At 43.9% G+C, this 22,006-nt stretch overlaps 2 protein-coding genes across 3 annotated transcripts; both read left to right on the top strand.

The window, feature by feature from the left end:
* The first annotated feature begins 575 nt into the window (after positions 1-575).
* Positions 576-14,276, top strand: LOC133896834 (uncharacterized). Its single transcript, XM_062337483.1, has 12 exons — positions 576-1,189; positions 2,240-2,369; positions 2,464-2,566; positions 3,215-3,338; positions 9,291-9,356; positions 9,579-9,617; positions 10,192-10,272; positions 10,429-10,476; positions 11,409-11,459; positions 11,556-11,624; positions 12,762-13,010; positions 13,497-14,276. Exons 1-12 carry the CDS (start codon positions 998-1,000, stop codon positions 13,749-13,751), a joined length of 1,407 nt encoding a protein of 468 aa, XP_062193467.1. The 5' UTR covers positions 576-997; the 3' UTR covers positions 13,752-14,276.
* Positions 14,277-15,811: 1,535 nt separating this feature from the next.
* Positions 15,812-21,347, top strand: LOC133897731 (grpE protein homolog 2, mitochondrial-like). 2 transcript variants are annotated; one of them, XM_062338547.1, is made up of 6 exons: positions 15,812-16,042; positions 19,174-19,330; positions 19,403-19,587; positions 19,720-19,887; positions 20,028-20,156; positions 20,908-21,347. In XM_062338547.1, exons 1-6 carry the CDS (start codon positions 15,911-15,913, stop codon positions 21,016-21,018), a joined length of 882 nt encoding a protein of 293 aa, XP_062194531.1. In that variant the 5' UTR covers positions 15,812-15,910; the 3' UTR covers positions 21,019-21,347. The 2 variants fall into 2 exon arrangements, with proteins under 2 accessions (XP_062194531.1, XP_062194529.1); XM_062338545.1 differs by having other exon boundaries at positions 15,814-16,042; positions 19,403-19,593.
* The last annotated feature ends 659 nt before the right edge of the window (positions 21,348-22,006 follow it).

The raw sequence follows: 22,006 nt of genomic DNA, 5'->3' as shown, positions 1-22,006 counted from the left end.
TAAAATTTATTTCACTTAATTTGAGACTCAGATGAATTACTTATTGATTTTATAAGGTTGATCTATTTTTTATTTTTTTGTTAAACTTCACTAAAATTTGAGAAAATCGCTCGATAAATCGAGAAAAACGGTTATCGAGAAATACAGTTAATGCGAAAAAATAGGTCGATAAATCGGTGAATTTTCTCAGTAACTGGTTCAATTTGAGCGGTTACCGAATGCTGATTTAATCTATTTTTCTTCCAAATTACAAATATGACCGAAGAAATTTTAAGTAGTTTCGTAACCACGAATCTTTAGTTACCACCGGAAACCAGTTTTCATGCCTCAAATAATATTGTGAATCCTGAGCCTTAGGCGCTCTTGCTGCTCTTGACTGTCATGTCATCAATATCATTTTGCAAATGACCAAATTGGTCAAAATTTGCAACATAAGCAAACCGAGTTATCCGCGAAACCAAGCTTTCGCGGGGGGGGGGGGGGGGATTTGGGATCCAAAAATAAACTTTTCCAGAATCCACAACTAGACGTCTACACACCATCTAAAAAAATCCTACAACTACACGCATACCAATACGCATACTTGTACACATACCGACACGCCCATACGAAAACGTACACGTACTCAACTGCCGCATCGAGCCCTCCCTCCCCGCGACGCCTCGCCCTTCTTCGACCTTCGTCCTCCTCGCCTCCTTCCCTCGCTTCCACCTCATTTCAAACCCTAGAACTCGATCCCCCACCCAAAACCCTAACCTTAGCTCCCCCGCCTCCTCCCATCCGCGTCCTCCTCCGCTCCCCGGCGCCCCTCGCGGCTCCGCGCCCGCGCCCTGCTGTGCCCGGTCCCGCCGCACCACCCTCGTGAACCTAGGGTTTCGTCCGTTCTCGAGCTGTTCGTTGTCTGCGTTGGGCGGGTGGACGGGCGTGGGTGGGTCGGTGGGAGAGGAGGTGGATGGTGGAGATGAGATGAGGTTGCGCGGTGAGGTGGGTGGTGGCCATGAGTAGGCCTTCGTTCAGGCCGCGGCCTCTCGACATCCACAAGAAGCTCCCGATCCTCAAGTCCGTGCGGGAGTTTGAGGACGATGAGCAGGGGTTCGCGTCGGCTTCCGCGGCGAGGGCCGGGGTGCTGCTGCGGCACTCCGGCGCGGAGCTCACTGTGGCTGCTGCTAACAACGCCGCAGACGGCGAGGTAGTTTGGTGCTGCTGCTTGAGTTTGAGCTGCAGCTATATGAAATGTTGGTGCTTTGGAGGCTCGTAGAGTTTGCTTCTGGGTTATTTGTTGGGTTCAGTCGATGTGCTGTGCACTTTTGATCAGCGGAGTGTACTGAATTGAGCTTTCTTCTGTGCTTGAATTGCCAATTTCACCAGCTTAGCTGTGTGCTCACTCTCATGTGTATGTAAAACAAGTGTTTGGAGTAGTTGCCATCTTCTTGGTTATTGCATAATGAGGAATGAAAACTTGGGGTTGGAGTACTAGTTGCGATGTCATGGAATTGTTCCAACCTCAGTAAACTTTCTGGCGCTTCATGTTTACTCATGTCAAAATAAGACTTCGATCCCAATTTTTCTACCATATGGTTGTTGGGTAGTGTGGCTAAATTAACATCAAAAGTCTGATCAAACATATCTAATGTTTCAAAATTAAGCTGAGAAATAAGGCGTTTGCAGTGGAGTATTGCAGTTTTTGTCCTGTAATAGTGTGTCATGTGCATTTCTTTATGATCCCTTTATGATTTCATTTGATACAGCTCGCCTTTAGCTATGCAGAGTCTTTTAATAAACTTGTTTCCATTATACTTTCACCTGTACGCAAGAGTTTCTTGATAATTCTAAACTCATGACCATGGTTCTAAAAGGCGGATTTTGGATATGCACTGCTTGGTTTTGTGTACCATGTTTCAGATATTGAACAATATATTGCATTGTGCATAACTTCGTTCTAAGAATATTAAATCTACATTTCCTCCTAGCTCAAACTGTAGCACTTTTTAACCTATTTTTTAAAAATGTCTTATGATAACAATTCAAAATTATTGCGTTGCTAAGATTGTCGAAGGTATGCATGTTTCTGATCAGTATGAAGTATTTGCAATGGCTAGTAGAACAAAACATAGTGCCATGTGGGTTTCTCTAACACACTCGCGTATAAGCATACATCCAATATATGTTGGTACACCCATTGAACTGTTCAAAGAATGCGAATGCTGGACAAAGCAATGATCATCACTCTATTTCGCAGGGAAATCAAGCACCCAGTAAGAAAAATATTCAAGAAATACCAACACCGCAGTTCGATATTGTAGACACCTATGAAAGGGACTATACTCGTACCTTTGCACAACCAACATGTTACATACGTGGAAGAGGAGGTTTCTTTCTTATTACTTCTCTGGAGTTTGAATTTTTACATCTACAAATTTTCTGTTTGTGTGCTATATTACCGAGGGTGATCAATCTCTGCAGCTAGAGCTGAGATTGGTGAATTTGTTGAGTATGACCTGGACAACGAAGATGAAGAATGGCTTGAAGACTTCAACAACGAGAGGAAGAATCTAAACCCTGAAAAGTAAGAAAATGCTGCAGATCTAGATAAATTGGTGCACTAATTATTGTTGGCATTTTACCTGCAGTTACAATATGCAACATCTTGTATGGAATGGAACTCAAGAGTTAAGATTATATTTTTAGGAAGTGAAGTTTCTCCTTTCCTAGACTACAAGATATCTTAGTTCACATTTTAAGTCATACTCCTGCGACTTCGCAATATTTGTCCTTTCTCTAGAGAGTTGCTGTTTCAAAATTTTGTCAATGGAGGAAAACATGAGCGTATTTATTACAATATTTTAACCATCTACCCCTACTTTAATAATGTGAAAGAGGTTAAGTTATTGTACCATGTCATTCAATAGGGTATGGTTGTCACTTCTCATGAACTTTTTCCTTAGACTTAGGTACTTCCTTGGTCTGCACGTACAGTGGTCATGGACAAATATTGTGAAATGAAGGGAGTATAAGTTTGTTGTGCTTCTAGAGAAGTTCAGTTGGGCAATTCCTTGTACTGTTCATCTTATTCTTGTGGTCTTCAAACAGTTTTGGTGGGCAACTTCATCTTCTTTGTCTGGTCTCAGTTGAAACACAATGGCTTCTTAATGTTATTTTTTTTTCCTTTGAAGCATGAATGTTTTGCTGCGTTTCAAATGAGGTCCTATTACAGGTTGGAGGTCCTCCTATTCAAGATGGAAATTTTGGACCACAAAGCTCGTGAAAGGGCGGGAGCCATAACACCAACTTTCATAGGGCCAGTACCAGTCCTCTTGCAGCTTGATGCTGCTATGGAGGTAAAGCCACATGCTAAATGGAAGTTTTAACATAATGGATCTTATGATGTTAAGAGAATTATAGAATTGGCATATAAACCTATGTGCGCAGCATTTTGTCATGGAGAATTTACTTGCTATGCCGTTATGCAAAATGTATAGTACTTCGCCAATCTACTTGAAACCTACCTTTTCTGGTACCATCATGATCAACTTTGAGATAATGCATCTGTAATTTTTTTATTCCTTTTACAACACAAATGCAAAGTAACTTGACCATCACATTTGGTCAGTTGAATATCTAATTACTTCTCATGCTAGATTTAGCACAATTGAATGTTGCTTGGTATTGTATCAGCATTTACTTTGCAGTGATGTATGGTTTTCCAGCTTTCAACATGTGTAAAAAAAAACACATATGCACGAAATTCACAGTTCCCCAGGCATTTCAGTGATGCCTTTTTCAATTGCAGTTGCAATAATTCAGTATAGCATGGCTATCTAATGCTGTGGGAGCTTTAAATAAACATATAATTTTTTTCCCTTCATATATGTCTAGCTTTGTCGTCTTAGTGATAATGTTGGGGGTCACACCAATTTGTGTTTACTAGTTGGCATGCCAGTGTGAACGCATCCTTGGAGAGGATATGTGAATGTGCAGAATAGCTAAGGCTGTTAAGAAATGTCTGCTTGTGGATTTCTAAATAATAACTGACCTCTTATTCATATTAGTCTTAATTTACACATTGCTTGTGCTGGTCTGTGTTATTCTATGAATATATTGATGAATATTGACTTGTGGTTTTGTTAGCAATAAGCCTTGATGTGTGCAGATTTTCAGCTAGCAGATTAGGGAGAATAATGGCCAATTAAAGCATTAATTGCTGTAGTTATTAGCTGTTTGAATCAGGGATTTTCAACTAGCAAATTAGGGAGAATAATAGCCAATTAAAGCAGTAATTACTGTAGTTATTAGCTGTTTAAACAAGACCATATTGTAGTGGTCAGCAGTGTATAAATAGAGAAAAAAACAGAGAAGGCAGTAAGCAATTGCAGCACCAAAAATACCACTGCTAGCGTACGTGTGTCTTGGGTGAGTTCCTGGGCTACCTGTGAGGTTGTAGGCCTTTCAATTGGTATCAGTAGGGTGTCATGGCGGGTGAAGATGGCCCTTCTACAGCTCCTGCGCCTGTGGTACAGCGCGTGGTGAGAGATGTCCGAGGCGCGTACCCGCTGCTCACCAAGCACAACTACGCCGAGTGGTCGGTGATAATGGAGGTGATGCTTGAAGCCTGTGGCCTCTGGGAGGCCGTGGACAAGGGCGGCGTGGATAGGGTCGACAACAGGTTGGCAATGGAGGCCATCTTTCGCGCAGTCCCGCCGGAGATGGTCACCTCCCTTGCGAAGAAGACGACGAAGGAGGCCTGGAATGCGATCAAGACGATACGCGTCGGCTCCGAGCGCTCTCGCAAGGCGACTGCCCAGAAGGTGAGGAAGGACTCCGTGGCAATCTCCTTCCGCGACGGCGAGTTAATCGATGATTTCGCCATGCGCCTCACCAGGATCGTCCACCAGCTGGAGGTACTCGGTGATCCGGTCGACGACGCCAAGGTCGTGGCCAAGTACCTGCGGATTGTCCCGCCCAAGTTCTCGCAGATCGCGCTCTCCATCGAGACGCTCCTCGACATCTCAACGTTGACGATCGAGGAGGTCACGGGACGGCTCAAGGCGGCGGAGGACCGCCTCGACCCGGACCAGGTGCTGCCATCGACATTCGATGGCAAATTGCTGCTCACGGAGGAGTAGTGGCTTGCGCGCCAGAAGGAAAGGTGAGCTAGCGAGGGGGGGTCGTGGTCTGCCAAAGGCGATGACAAGAATCGCCGCTCCCGTGGCTCGTGCAAGAAGGGCGCGGCTGATGGCAAGAACGCTGCCCGCAACGACGACCGCGACACCTGCCGCAATTGCGGGTGTACCGGTCACTGGGCTCGTGATTGCCGTCAGCCCAAGCGAGGTCAGGCGCACCTCGTGCAGGAGGACGACTACGAGCCTGCGCTACTGATGGCGCAGGTCTACGCGCTGAACGACGACACCGCGCTGGCGTCAACAACAGTCCACCTCGATGAACCGCGAGCGCAGGCGTTCCTCAGCGAGGCGGACGCCGGTGAACTCCAGGAGGGCTGGTACCTTGACACTGGCGCCACCGGCCACATGACGCGCCGCAGCGACGTCTTTGCTAATCTTGATCGCGCGGTACAGGGAACTGTATGGTTCGGTGACGGATCGCTCGTCGAGATCCACGGTTGCGGCACGGTGCTGTTCGTCGAGAAGAACGCGAGCACAAGGTGCTCTCTGACGTCTACTTCATCCCGCGCTTGAAGAACAGCATCATCAGCGTCGGCCAACTTGATGAGTGTGGCTCGAAGGTACTGATCGAGGATGGCGTGCTGCGCATCTGGGATCGCCGGCGCCATCTCATCGCCAAGGTGAACCGCCGGCGGAACCGGCTCTACATCCTACGCCTTAACGTCGCGCGACCCATCTGTCTCGCGGTGCAGCACAACGATGACTCGTGGCGCTGGCACGCCTGCTACGGCCACATCAGCTTCGACGCGCTGCACCAGCTTGGCCGCCAGGACATGGTGCGTGGTCTTCCGCGGCTAGAACACGTGGAGCAGCTCTGCGACATCTACGTCATGACGAAGCATCGCCGAACCCCGTTCCCAGCCAAGGCGAAGTACCGCGTAGAGGGCGTCCTAGACCTCGTCCACGGCGACCTATACGGCCCCATCACGCCGGCGACGCTAGGTGGGCGTCGCTATTTTTTGTTGTTGGTAGATGACGCCAGCCGCTACATGTGGTTGGCGCATCTCACAGCAAAAAGTGATGTTGCAGCGGCCATCACGAAGTTCCAGGCTGCTGCGGAGGTGGAGAGCGGGCACAAGCTCCGTGTTCTACGCACGGACAATGGCGGCGAGTTCACCTCTGTTGAATTCACGTGCCACTGCGAGGACCACGGCGTGCAGCGGCACTTCTCCGCGCCGTACACGCCGCAACAAAACGGCGTGGTGGAGAGGAGGAACCAGACCATCCTCACCACCGCACGCGCCCTCCTGAAACAGCGGAAGATGCCCGCTGAATTTTGGGGGGAGGCTGTGACCACGACTGTCTACCTCCTCAATCGGGCGCCGACGAAGAGTCTTGACGGCGAGACGCCATTTGAGGCATGGCACGGGCACAAGCCGGCAGTAAGCTACTTGCGTACATTCGGGTGTCTTGGTTATGTAAAGGATACACGACCAGGCCTGCGGAAGCTCGATGACCGCAGCACCCCAATGGTCTTCATCGGCTATGAGGATGGCTCCAAGGCGTACCGCATGCTCGAGCCCCGGTCCTGGCGCGTCCACATCTCCCGCGACGTCGTTTTTGACGAGGACGCCGGCTGGGACTGGGAGGCGGTGCTGCAAGACGGTGGAACAGTCACACCTGACTTCCATGTGAAGGCAGTGGTCAACTACATCCACCCAAGCGCGTTGGCTCCGTTCACAGGCAACGCAGAAGGCGTTTATCCTGTTGCGCCGCCCACACCTGTCTTCCCCGCAGAGGCAGTCCCCACATCCGCGGGGACGGATCCAGCGCCAGCCTCGCCCGTTGGCGTGTCGTCCACGCCCACTGGGGCTTCTCTCGCGGCGGCCTCGCTCCTGGAGTTCGTCTCTCCTCCGCCAAACGACTCCGATAGGCTGGATGCATACCACGACTCCTTCCCTTTTCGTTACCGTCACATCGACGACGTGCTTGGAGGGGGAGAGGGGCTGCTGCTGGTCAGCGAGGATGGAGAACCACGCTCCTTCGCTAAAGCAGAGCACGATCTAGCATGGCAGGCGGCCATGCGCGAGGAGATGGACTCCATCAAGCAGAACGGGACATGGTCACTGGTGGAGCTTTCTCATGGGCATCGATCTATTGGGCTGAAGTGGGTCTTCAAGCTCAAGAAGAACGAGGCAGGAGAAGTGATCAAGCACAAGGCTCGCCTCGTCGTCAAGGGCTATGTGCAGCAACTGGGCATTGACTTCGATGAAGTATTCGCACCCGTTGCTCGTCTTGAGTCTGTTCGGTTGCTGCTAGCTGTTGTTGCGCAAGATGGCTGGCCGGTGCATCACATGGATGTGAAGTCGGCTTTCCTCAACGGCGATTTGGGGGAGGAGGTGTACGTCACGCAGCCGCTGGGCTTCGTCGTCGCTGGAGCAGAACAGAAGGTGCTGCGCCTGCGGAAGGTGCTTTACGGGCTGCGGCAAGCGCCGCGGGCTTGGAACGAGAAGCTGCACACGACATTGCGAGCTCTCGGGTTCAAGCAGAGCCCACATGAGGCGGCGATGTACAGGCGTGGCTATGGCGACTCACTGTTGCTCCTCGGGGTCTATGTGGATGACTTGATCATCACTGGATCAGCCGAGGCGGAGATCAACCGCTTCAAGGAGGAGATGAAGGCGAGGTTCAGGATGAGCGACCTTGGGTTGCTCTCCTTCTACCTTGGCATCGAGGTGCAGCAGAGTAGCAGCGGGATCACGCTGTGCCAGGCGCATTACGCCAAGCACATCCTAGAGATGGCGGGGATGCAGGACTGCAACCCTGCGCACACCCCCATGGAGGAGCGGCTCAAGTTGAGCCGTGATAGCACGGCGGCGGAGGTGGACGTCACTCAGTACCGAAGGATCATTGGAAGCCTCCGCTATCTTGTCCACACGCGGTAGGACCTTGCTTTCAGCGTGGGGTATGTGAGTCGCTTCATGGAGCGGTCTACGGAGGAACACATGGTGGCAATGAAGAGGATCCTGCGCTATGTGGCTGGGACTTTAAGTCTCGGTTGCCACTACGGGAGGACAGCGGAGGCACGGCTTGTCGGGTACACCGACAGTGACCTCGCCGGAGATGTTGACACAAGGAGTACATCTGGCAATTTGTTCTTCTACGGCAGCAGCTTGGTGAGTTGGCACGCTCTCAAGCAAAAGGTGGTGGCACTCTCGTCCTATGAGGCGGAGTATGTTGCTGCCACTACCGCAGCCACACAGGCGGTGTGGTTGGCTCAGCTGCTTGGCGACTTCAAGGGGAAGGATGCCGACACTGTCGAGCTGAAGATTGACAATAAGTCAGCCTTAGCGTTGATACAAAATCCTATCTTCCATGAACGTAGCAAACACATCGATGTGAGCTACCACTTCATCAGGGAGTGCCGGGACGATGGGAGGATTAGTGCTGATTTCATCGGCACTAAGGATCAGCTCGCTGACATTCAAACGAAGGCATTTGGGCGAGTCAGATTCCATGAGCTTCGTGCTAGGATTGTAATGGTCAACATCAAATTCCAAGTCCACACATAAGGATTAGGGGGAGATTGTTAGCAATAAGCCTTGATGTGTGCAGATTTTCAGCTAGCAGATTAGAGAGAATAATAGCCAATTAAAGCAGTAATTGCTGTAGTTATTAGCTGTTTGAACTAGGAATTTTCAGCTAGCAAATTAGGAAGAATAATAGCCAATTAAAGTAATTGCTGTAGTTATTAGCTGTTTAAACTAAACCATATTGTAGTGGTCAGGAGTGTATAAATAGAGAAGAAAACAAAGAAGACAGCAAGCAATTGCAGCACTAAAAATACCACTGCTAGTGTACGTGTATCTTGGGTGAGTTCTTAGGCTACTTGTGAGGCTGTAGGCCTTTCAGGTTTGATGAAATATGCTATTGTAGAGATCCGTTTGTAGAAATTAGTTTGGAAGGATTTCAAGAGACTAATATTAAGAATCAATAAGATTTTTCAGTGCAAGCGAGTACAAAAGAAACTTGTGCATTTTTTCTTTTGACAAATTTGAAGATAATTTGATTTTGCTAAGGTTTTTTCCCTCTGTGGATAGGATTCCCTTTTCCCATGTTTTTTCCCACTCTGAATGTATATTGTATGCTGACCAAGTGCTTTCTTTGTAGGCTTTGCAATATTTGTCTGTTCGGTATGCCGTCTTCCAAGCTGTATATAAATATTGGAAAGAAAAGGTATTCTTGACTGGTAAAATGTTCATATGTTTTTATTTCAGTACAACCAATAAACTATTTCCTTTAGTTTTTGTATCATGTGTCGCTATCATTGCCTCTCATATCTTGTTTCCTTTATCTGCTTGCATGTCTAAAAACCTTCTTATCCTAACTTAGCCATGTAAATCAGAAACTTGCTTTATATTCGTCAATCTTAGATCTGCTGATTTGTTATTTTATCAGAGGGAACGATGGCAAAAACCTATTCTACGGCGTTTGCAGGTTAGCATATTTGCTTTGGTGTCTTATTGAGTGATGTTTGTCAACTTTTGTTTATGAATGATGTTTCTAGTGTCCTATGTAAATTATCCCAGATTCTACACGTGAAACATGATTTTTTTTTTTTGTGAAGTATAACCACAGAAAAGATTTTGTTATTGTATACCTGAGAAATTTCTTTGCTATACCATAAGAAAATGCTACATTCTATGGTGATTCTGTGTGGTTTGTTTTGACTTACATTTGCATGGACAAAAATGTTGAAGCCGTGGAAGTTTTGCCTGTGTGTTTTAGTTGTTAGAGTTTGGCTAGATTTGCCCAAAACACTCTAAAGACTAAAATAATAAGCTTCTTATTGGACTTATAAGCTATGATGTTAATAAGCTGGCATATAAGAAAAAATTAATAGGCTGTTATGGCCCCTAGCTATGATCAAGTTCAGAAGGAACTGTTAGGCTGGTATGGCCCCTAGCTACGATCAAGTTCAGAAGGAACTGTTATGCTGTTATAGCACGTTTCTGGCTTCTTGGTTGCATTAGTCTTGAATCTTGACTAATCTTCTGTTGTTTGTTTGAAGCCTCCTCCACCAGTGAATGATACAAACCCATACAATGTATTCAGACCAAGAGAAAAGGCTCATCGTCTTCATACAAGAAGGGTGGGTGACTTGAGACCAGAGACCTAACTTTGGTTTCAGCTGTTACTAGAGAAGCTCAGTTTTCCTTATTGGATTACACCTGCCTGCAATCATGCTTTTCTTTATCTTTTTCTTTAAACATGAATCATATTTTTCTGTGTTTGATGCCTTTTCCAGATGCAAAGACGGGAAAACAATATACAATCATTTGAAAAACTCCGCATGGTAAGAAACAGCTATTTTCTTAAGGTGGTTATTACATTAGTGAATCGTATTTATGTTGCATTCTTATATATTTATCTAAAGGCTTTTCTGGCATTTCATTCTGTTTTGCTTATTGCTGTTTCCTTCCTGTACCTCTTACCGGATATACATTGTCCAAATTATCATTCTAAGATAAATAGCCGTTTTTTTATAAAAAGAGAGAACTCTAACAATCCACTGATCATTATTTTTCATGTTGAGGTTTGGCTTGTACTGTACATGTCAAAGAAAGCGATAATCCTGCTATTTAACTGTGCAGAAAATGCAACTTGAATGTTTTACACTTAAGTATAAACCATTCTGATGTCTCCTTATCCTGTTGAAACTCTAAATTTATTAAATCATCACTTGATTACCTCCGTGAATTTACTGATTCCTCTCTTCATTAATAACCTTCATTTCCAGGTGCTAACTAATTAGTTTTAATTTAGTTTGTTAGCTTTCTTTCTTATGTTGATGCTATATGGAGTGTTTCCTGTTCATTTTTTAACAGATGCATGAAGATGTTCATAGGGAAAAAAACACACAATCGATGGTTTTCACAACAATTTGCAGTTATTGCTAACAATAGTATGTTTGTGTTGTGTGATTTCATAAGAACTTTATTCTTTTGCTTGAAATAATTGGTTAATGTTGTTTAGTTTAATAGCTGTGCCAATGCATGGAAGAAGTCCATTTGGCTAGCTGCACTACTTTTCATGTTATCTTTATTTTTATATGACACAGGGACAAAGTCAAGCAATGCGTATCTATACATTCTTTGCTAAAATATGAACCATCATTTCCTTTGTCATATCCTATGATATCTAGGCCGTAGCTTACAAGTTTTGAATTGTGCTAGTTGTGTTTTCTAATTTCTACTGCTTATGTTTCTAGCTTGAAATTTGTATTAGGTGCGACGCAACTTGGACCAAGCAAAAGCACTAATGGATTCTTTGATTAAGGTTAAGTTCATATTGATCTTAGAGTATTTCCTTAGCAGTACTAAGTACTGAAGAACACATTTGTAACTATGAACTAAAATATAATACTCTTTACAGAGGGAGGAGGCAAAGCTGGAGGCCATGGAATGTCAGGTCAACCTTCAGCGCATTCAAATGAAATATAAGGTATAAGCTGTTACACATTATACAGTTTGCACAGTCTAGAAGTCCTCTTGGTACACGTTTTTGATATAACCACCTGCAGAATACAATGTTTCCAACAATAGGTCAATTCAAAAATATTCTTATCCCTTGCTATGTAATCTCATGACTTCTGTCTTTGAAAACTAAAACTTTGATCCTTTACTGTATGCCCTGGTCTACCATGCCCTATGGGGTGGTGCACAATATGGGTTTTTTTTTTGTGTATGTAGGGGGGGGGGGGGGGAGGAGCAACAGCATTAGGCGCATTAGATACTCATAATCAGTTATTTAGTTGCATTCAGTTACCTGATATGTTTGCAATCCCTTGACTTCACGCTCCCACAAGCCACAATTACCTGTTAAGTTTGCATTCCTGGGACGCTTCCCAAAAGCCAATTCTAGCTGCTAAGTTCAGTCGTTCACCAATCCCCAGGACGTGACTGTTACTAGCAATATGTTTTGCACAGAACAGTATTATGGCTTCACATGCCAAAGTAGTATTGCAATTAATAGCTTTCAGTGATGACAGCAGAGGCATATTTTTCCTTTACTTTGTAGTTTTTGTCAATTTTAATTCTCGTATGATGTGGTGAACTTATGTTGCCTCAGTATAAGATGTCAAGCAGGTTGGTTCAACCCTAGATGATTCTTATCCTGTGTCCTGATTTTGCACTTCATCAGGACCCAAGACAACAGTTTCCAAACAATAGAAAAATAATGGTTGTTTCTTTTTGTTTGATAGGAAATAGAACATAAAAACCAAAACGATGTAGGCATATAGCATAGCATGAACAGCTCCCAACACATGGCAGTGTGCAGTTAAGTGAAGATCATTTTTAAGACTGCTGGTACTTGGTTCCACGAAATGATGCAAGACTACCTTCAGTTGTTTCTATCCTTTCATTGTATAGTTTTGCCCATATGCGAGCAGAAAATGTTTTAGTAAATTCAGCAAACATCTTTACCTTATATTATTAACTTACGGTCCACTCAGTTTGATTAAGTATTTATCATTGACTGATAATATGGTCCATTCCATTTTCTTAGCTTTCAAACTCTGGATACATTTTGATTCTTGTTTCCTTGTAATTTACTATTTCCATTTTTTTATGGGTTCAGCATGTGGCCCAGCTTGTTGAGGATGGGACTACCTTGTCTGGCTTCCAGCAAACATCAAGCAGATATGGATCAAGTGATGATGATTATGCGGATTCTGATGACACCACAACTGAACAGCCGTATATACGACGAGCTGCTCTCCATCACCGGTTCCCTGATTACAAGCTATCTGTGATCCCTCCGCTTCGTATAAAGCGTGAACGGGAGCTGAAAAGGAGACCTCAGCAGAATGGTTGGGTACTTGAAAGGGTATGGTATCTCTAAATATCTCCCTCTGTTTCATCAGACACCAATTTTACAAAATAGGTGATAACCAGCTGTTTACTGCTAGCCTCAGTGGTTTCGACAAGCCAAATTTAGAGGTGGTATTAAGTGCTATTTAAATGGTATTTAGAAGCTAATGCTATTGTATAGTTCAAGAAAAATATGGAGCATGAGAATGGGAAAGTATAAAATAAAATACACTCAACTGGAGTCCAGTGAGGAACTGGCCAGTAACTGGTGGGGTAGAAGGTTCCTGGTGGACACTCTGGGATGTTTTTTCGGAAATTCCATCTACTGTAACCCTGTAGGACAATGAGCAGGAGTGCAACATTATCTTATAGTCTCTTGCTGATGTTTTATGTTGAATTCTCAGTGGAAACTCAGTCACTCACATGGTACATATCTATAAAAAAGACACTAGCTGCTGTAGTTCCGTCTGTCAATTCTATTTACCACTTTCCTCAAATACAGGATCCTGAGGAGCCAGTTCTCTTATTCACAAGACCACTTGATCCGGAGAAGTTGGTGGCAGCAGGTATCAAGCCACCACTGGATCCACCCATTGAGAATGGTGCCACCATGCCACCATTTCGGTGTCGAGGTAGGATTGGACGAGGTGGTCGCATCATATTTGATCGATGGAACCCTCTTCTCCGAGCACCAATCGGCCAGGAAACCTCCTATTATGTGCCATTCAGTCACAGGCCCTCCTCACCTGAAGGTTGAAGCCTTCTGCATTTGGTGCTTATGACACTTACACAGCTACTGAACTGTGAAGCCCCTGAGCAATTGTTTTCCCGTAGGCGCCAAATTGGCCCTTGGACCACACCATTTGCGACTGCCTGAGCAAGCAGCAGCCTCAGTGGAAGCTGAGAATGTGTGGGCTATCGTGGGGCTAGCATTTCTCATCGAATGTGGCCTGGTCATCTTTTGGCAGCTGTTGTAAAATTATTGCAGTGTAGGTGAAAGAGTAGAGCATTTTTGTCTAATATGGCTTGTACGGTCAGTATCTAATATCATGCTCTCTCATTGATTATTCATTTGAAGGAGAGGAAATCCTTCTCATTGCTAAGCCAAGCTTTTTGTATAATGTTTCAACACCTTATTGCATGTATTTAACTAATGCGCATGTGTGTATATACTGAAACCCTATGTGCATGGTCATGTCATGTCAAATGTAGTACTCAGTAGGTTAGGCAGAAAATGGAAATGGAAGGGCCCCAACAATGTTATTTAATCTGTCGTTCAAAATGTTGGCACTCTACTTATTTTTCGTAACTGTGTACAGACTCAGGGTTTTTGTTGTGTAACTTAAGTCAACAAATAGCCTGTCACTCTGTCTGGATTGCAGTATATTGTAATTGTCTGTGGTAACACTGTTTTAGTGGAGACTTGTTTTGCAAAATGCAGCAAGAATTCATCAGTTACTTGGTGTATCAGCTATGAGTGGGTATTTCGCAACAGAACAAACAAACATGCTGCAATCCTGTTGATTAAGTTTCAGTATTGCTCTTGCTGGAAATGCCATGCCCTCATCGTTGACAAGACGAGCTGTTTTCAGATGATAGTTTTTTCACCGGCTTGCCTGTCTATGAGGCGCTGCTTCAGGAAATATTCTTGGGCATAGATACAGATCTGTAATGCAGCAAACAGTTGCATTCCACGCAGCATATAATGAAAATTACTGCTCCAGTTTACACCAAAGAAAATGTTACAAAATGTGAGCAGGAGACAGAAAAAATGTCAGGGCATTCTTGCCTGATCAGTTGTCTTTGTGCCGATGAATTGGGCAACTCTTGACCAGTCCTGACCAAATCTACAGTTGCACGAAAGGAACTTGGTTTAGAAATGCTGCATCAATTGTACAAAATTTGTTCTCCAGAGAAATGGAGTGCACGAATGTCTCGTTCAGTGATATTCCAGTCAGAAAGATCATGTTTCAGCAGAACTTTATACCTCCCCAGGGCAATCTTGAAGTTGATCCGTTCCCTGATGCTCCAGCGTTCTTGAGGAGGCCGAGCAATGGCGCACAGTAGCTCCATACCGTGCTTTCGCTTACTGCTCTTCTTCCTTCCCGATGGCGATGACCGATGTTTCCCCATTGTTCCTCCTTGCATCCAGAACATGATATTTCACCATCTTGTTAGACTGAATTCTAGTGCATAGATATACAGGTTGCAGCAGAAACCAGAAGCTTATGAGTTGATCATGCAAAATGTAAGATGGCCAAGCGGAGTACAAAGAAGCATGAGTAGTCTTACAAAATAGCTACATTTTGCATGCGGCAATGATGGTTATGGTCTTGAAAAAATAGGGGAGATGAATCCATTCAAAATGCATAGGGGATGAAATAGATGAATGGCTCATATAGTCACAAGTACCTTATGATCACTGAATTCTTCTATGCTTTTTTTTCAAAACTTTTGGCAACAAATATATTCTTCACATCAGTTCAATTTTACCAATGACTTTTTAATGATTCGCGGCTCTAGTGGCACCACCATCTCCTCCCTCCCATTATGGATGGGGCTAAGTGATATTCTCAATTGTCATTGAAGAGGCAAGTTGAAAAAGAAAGTTGTAGCCCTTCAATATCCAGCTAATTAGATAGATAACCGGTTTCCTCCGTGGCTTAAACCCTTCTTCTTGCACGACAAGTCGACGCCCTAAACCTTGTGCGCCAAAAGACACAAACACCCATGTAATACTCGCCATGCTGCCCTTATGAACCATGGGCATTATGGTAATTGTCTAGTAAATCCTCCTTTTCCCCAACCGCTCTCCCTCCACTTCCTGCAGCTTCCTTCCAGACGCTCCCGTTCTTCCTCTCTTCTGCTTCCGTTGGATATCGAGCAGCTCCTCGCTTCGGTTCCTGCAGCGTAGGGATGGTGGCCCCGCGCCTCCTCGCCCGCGTCTCCAGGAAGTGCGTCATCGCGGTGCGGCGCGCGGGAGCGGCGCGCTTCGGGGTGGCAGCGGCGGCGGCGGAGCCGTTCGCCGGTTCCTTCTCTTCGATCAGGGTGAGCTTGCTGGGCTGTCTCTTGGAGGATTAGTTTGGTGAATCATTGGTCTATTGGCGATTGCTGTGGCTAGTATAATTCTGGGGTTTAAGGTTTTAGTAGCTGTTGTCCTTTTGATGCGATTCGTGCCTTTTGTTGAGAGGGATCTAGCACTTATGGTTCATCGGTCGAGCTGAGATTTCTACTTTTTATGTGTTTCTTAAATAGATTAGGATGGAATTGGGATGTGGGATGAGATAAAAAAAAATTGATCTCGCCGGATGTTGCCCAATGTAATTCCTCCTCCGTTGTTCTAGAAGATGGGAGGGTTTAGTTATAGTTTATAATCGAGGTGGGATTTTGATTCATGGAGGATTGGGAAGTTACGCGGAGGTTTTAAGGGATGTATTATGTGTAATGATTTTTGGAAGTGTGAGTTAATGGTGGTGTGGCCCATCAGATAGTCAGGACTGTTCATTGCATAAAGATGGGGTGCTCATGGTAGGGTTATAATCTATAGCATGGGCAGCAAATTATGAGCGAAGTGAGATTTTACGAGTTAATTGATATTCTTTGCTGGTTGCCTAGCATCTTCTTAGGTATCTGACCAATTAGCAGTATATTTTTTTCTTTTTGATCTTGGTGGCAGCCTTTGATCAAGAGTATTATTTTGTGTAGCTTCTGTGCTTTCCACATAAAATTTCTAGCCACGTGTTGATCAAGAGTTTAGTAACCATTTGACGTATATTTGTCTTTTTGACTGTGCATGTGACACTGGTCTTATTTTCTCAGTGTTATGTTAACATTTCTATCGCATCATCCAGCCATATCGATTATCAAACAACAAACTTCTATGGCAGTGATGGATTACTCACTTTGTCACCACAGACTCCTATACAATTTATTTCTTTACTTCTCTATATTGATTGCCCCCATGGAGGCCTGAACTACTCAATTTTAGCCTTTTGTCTAATGAGCAAAGAGACAGAACCTTGTACCATTTTGCATAAATTGAATAAGTCATGGGAATTTTAAGCATATTGTTTGCGTTTCACCTAGAATACATGGGACATCGTTTATAGAAGAAAATTTTGCTCCCTAAAATGTTCTTAATAGAAATAGAAGAACAGTGTGTATGAACAAGCTGGTGGTCTTCTGCAATAAACTGCTTCTTTATTTTCCTGAACATTTGATTGAGATGGCATAATACTCCAATAGGAGTGGTTATGGTACAAAGTACTTCTATTTTTTTTTCCACATTTTACAAACACTTTCCACCTTCCACCACTAAAACCACTAGTGGAAAAATAGAGCGTTGGAAAGTTAGGATTTTTTATGTAGCTTAAAAGTGTTATTAGTTTTTGGCATGGCTATCCCTTTATGTTATTGTATCCATTTTCCATCATAAGCATGTGTGTTTTGACTCTTTAAGGCTAGCGGGTATTGTTGCCAGTCAACAAATGTACATTTCTTTTATCTTTTTGTGGTTAAATAAGGAAATACAAATGATGCATGTGTTCTTACCAACCATTGTTGTAGGAGACTAGTATATCATCTACTATACTAGTAGTAATCTGATGTATTATGTGCGGTATTAGAAAAGGAAAGGAGAGCACCAACAAGGAAGGAAATAGTGGCGGCTGATTAAAGAGACGAGTTAGTTTTGGTTTTAGGGAAGAGATAAATTAGTTTGGAAGGTCAGATCAGCAGAGATATGTTAGGAGAGTCAGATTAGGAGAAGTAGGCAAGTTGGATTCGGTTAGGATTGAGAGAATTAATCTAGTCTCCTCTAATATTCTAAGCCTCTCTCATCTATAGTCTAATCTCTCATACATAGTAGTTGACACTGCCCGGCTATTCTCCCAATGGATATTTACCCCTGTTATGATCTTAGGATCATAACAAATTGGTATGAGAGACCATGGCTTCAGATGATGGGAACAAATAACAAATTGGTATCAGAGACCATGGCTTCGGATGATGGGAACAAGCAGTTCAATGCGCCGCTTGCAGCCCAGGAAGATCTATTGCGTAAGGAATTTCAGGAGGGCTTCAATGACATCAAGAACGCACTGGCCAACATCACGTGCGCGATGAATGGGCTCATGGAACGCATGACGACACTTGAGAAGCTCAAGGTGGGTGACACCTCTGCTGTGACTGCATCGAACGTGGAGACCATTGTTGGCACAGACCTGCCCGCCAGGTGTTCACCGATATGCCCGAGGTGGCGGCAATAGCGCCGCCAGCGCTGCTACCACGTCGCTATTGGTGGTTATCACCATCACCAACCATGACATGCATGTTGTTGCTACTGCTTCAAGCACGAACACCACCCTCAACACCAAACCACCCACCATCTTTTTGATGAGATGTTCTGACTACTACAACAGGAAGCTAAAGTCTGCGACCAAGTTGGCCGTGTTCCTGACTTCATCAAGGACCACTGCGCTGGCGTCACACCATATACAGCCTTGCTTCTGGCATCCGCATGGACGATGGCGTGGGATACACCTTTCGTCGATGTGGGGCTGTTAGGACTGCAACCTTTGCTGCCACCCTACAGCTCAAGGACGAGCTGTCTCCAAAGGAGGGGAGAGATGTTATGTGCGGTATTAGGAAAGAAAAGGAGAGCACCAACAAGGAAGGAAATAGTGGTGGCTGATTAAAGAGATGAGTTAGTTTCAGTTTTACGGAAGAGATAAATTAGTTTGGAAGGTCAGATCGGTAAAGATATGTTAGGAGAGTCGGATTAGGAGAAGTAGGCAGGTTGGATTCGGTTAGGATTGAGTTAGAATCGGTAGGAAGGAATAAACAAGTTGTAATCAGTTTGGGACTCTGTGAGCTGGCCAGCTATATATAGTTGGCAATAGCTGTGTATTAGGAATCAAACAACAAGAATTAATCTAGTCTCCTCTAATATTCTAAGTCTCTCTCATCTATAGCCTAATCTCTCATCCCTAGTAGCTGACGCCGCCAGGCTATCCTCCTGGCGGATGTTTACCACCGTTATGATCTTAGGATCATAACAATTGTCCTAAAAAACGAGTGCTCCTTGTTTGAATGTTTGGACTGTTTTTGACAAGTTATTTTCCAGTATATGCTAATTGGCTCTGTTCTTATAGGACTTTGCTTACTTTCTCTATGAGCAGGTCCCCCATATGTTGAATCAAAATTTGAGGTACTCAACCTCCATTTTTCAAAGGTTTGGGTTTTCTTCTGTTTTGCCCCAACAAAGTGATAAGGCGGATGGTGAACCTTCTAATGAAAGCAGTAGTTCTTCTGGAAGTGAGAAGGCACCAGAAGAAGGTTTGCAAAACTCCATGTCCCAGTGTTGTATTAGGATATGAGGTACTAAATGAACTGCTTTTTTTGATTCAGGTAAGGAAGACCTTGATCTGTCGAAAGAGGACCTTGTGAAGCTGGTTCATGAGAAGGACGGATTGCTGAAGTCCAAAGATGATGAAATCAAAGTAATGAAGGAGAAGGTCTTGCGCAGCTATGCAGAAATGGAAAATGTCATTGCTCAGACAAAGCGTGAATCTGAGAACTCCAAAAAATATGCAGTACAGGCCTGTATTCATGATCTTTTTCTTCCATTTTGGAAGTTCAATTGCTTAGAAGATTTTGACATATATTTCCATAAAATGTTTTGAATTAGCTCTTGCTTATAGCATCTTTCATAATTGTGCATGCAGAACTTCTCTAAGAGCTTGTTAGATGTTGCTGACAATTTGGCTAGAGCATCATCTGTTGTCAAGGAAAACTTCTCAAAAATACGTACATCAAAAGATTCTGCTGGAGCTGTGCCACTACTGAAAACTCTACTGGAAGGTGTAGACATGACCGATAAGCAACTAGCAGAGGTACTTTGTTTGTTACGACTTTCCTTTAATGAAAAAATGAAGGATTTTCTCTACAGGAAAATTTCTTTCAGCCATTTTTTATCATTTCAATTTTGTGCAAATATTCCCTAATGTGAAAATCTTCCCTCAAATTGGAACAGGTTTTCAAGAAGTTTGGAGTTGAAAAGTTTGATCCATTAAATGAGAAATTTGATCCTAATAGGCATTGTGCAATTTTTCAAATTCCTGATGGTTCAAAACCAGCGGGAACTGTTGCTTCTGTTGTGAAGGTATGCCATCATAAGTACTGTTACTATCTATTTGTCAGCGTACCCTATGTAATCAAGCATGTTGAGATAGTAGTTTGTTTCCATTTCAACTGTTGAATTCAATGAATTGTTGATTCATTCATTCATGTCCTTGAGTTTGTTTTCATATGGACCCAAGGTCTTACATATTGTGCTGCGATCAAAGCTGGAATATGTCTGGCAAGATCCTATACAGCTGTACAGCTTTACATAGTTCTTGCATTATGTTGCAGTAGCCTAGCAATTTTTTCTGTGCTTCTGTTCCAATTAGGGTCACACAGCTTCTGCCGTGAGCTCAAGTTGCTGTTTTGCTGAGACAGGATGGCAGTTGGTTGCGCTCCAGTCATGATAATGAATGATTATTTTCATGCATGCATTTTTTATTTCCATGTAACAGAAAAAATTTGAGTGATTGCCTGATTGGATGCTCAAACATGTAGCATTTTGCTTCTAATGGAGTCTCTCAATAACAACATATTTCTATCTCAGCAGGGGCAAATCAGTTTGAGCTTAACTTGTACATTGTTCTTAAGATGTAGCATTGCACGTCTCGTACATATTACTATCTTATATTTCATAGCCTGTACCTTAAATGCTTTCAGACGATTGGTTATATCTTTCAAATTGCAGTACTAGAACTGGAATTGTCAAACCTGTCTTGTACAGCCAGTACAGTGTGCTTTCCCCCTAATGCAGGCGTTTCTATATTCTCTGGTGGCATTTGTGTTTTCAGGTGGGCTACATGTTGCACGATCGCGTCCTCCGCCCTGCAGAAGTCGGTGTTACAGAGGGAGGTGCCACTGAAGAGGCTGATCAACCTGAGCAGAGAACAGCCGGGGATTAAGTTAGCTGCAGTTTAGTCAAGGAGCACGAGTAGGGTTCAGTTTCCCTTTTTTTAAAGGTCCTTTTTGTTTAGAGTTTCAGTTGCATCAACAAAAGGAGCTTTTGACCGTAGTTGACAGTAAATACATTATGACAAGCAGGCTGGTGGTGCATCCTTCTCTTGCTTGGAATGAAATTTTCTTTTTTTTTAAGGTTGGTAAGAAACCATGGTTGTCATTTTTGGCAATAGGCCTCGTACTAAGGTGATTTGTTGCATAGGAACTTTGTTTTGCTCTAATGTAGGCCTTGTACTAAGGTGATTTGTTGCATAGGAACTTTGTTTTGCTCTAATGTGCCGGAGCGTAAGCCTTTTTGTGCCAATGTGCACAGTTAGAAGCTTAGAATCACATGCTACAGAAAAATTTGGAAATATTTTTCGTTCAGTTGCGTGTGTATGGGTTTTAACTATAGATTTAACTAGCTTCAGATGCTAAATAAACACTGGGGTCCAGTTTGTCAGGAAGGCATGGCCTAACATACATCTTCAACCTATTGGGGTTGTGCGTGTGCGAAGTCTCGGTAACTCATAGTAAATGGCACTTTTGTAAAGTCAAATACTCCTTTTGTTATTAAATACTCTTATTTCACTATTCAAACTTTGATCAACAATAAATATTGAAATATTTCGTTGGGCAAAATGGCATGGCATTGTTAGATTCGCTGTAAAAATAATATACAAAATTGTGTATATAGAACTATTTGCATATATATATTTGTTAGAGATGAATGATCATACGTATTTGCTTCCATCGAAAAGAAAATTAAAACCATTTTAACCCCCTTTTTCCCCGCTAACGCCACCTACTCCATCATGTGCCTCAACCCAAACCCAAACCATGGACACCTTCCTCTCGCACGGCTCGCCTACGCTCTCCATGGACGACACCATCCCCACGAGAGGCTTCTTCCGGTCGTGGATGCCCGCCGCGCGGGTCGCCGGCGGCGATCAG

Source organism: Phragmites australis, chromosome 17 (genome assembly GCF_958298935.1).
Source record: "Phragmites australis chromosome 17, lpPhrAust1.1, whole genome shotgun sequence".
NCBI classification, from domain to species: domain Eukaryota; kingdom Viridiplantae; phylum Streptophyta; class Magnoliopsida; order Poales; family Poaceae; genus Phragmites; species Phragmites australis.
The sequence above is the reverse complement of the archived record's forward strand: the minus strand, read 5'-3'. Positions and strand labels throughout refer to the sequence as shown.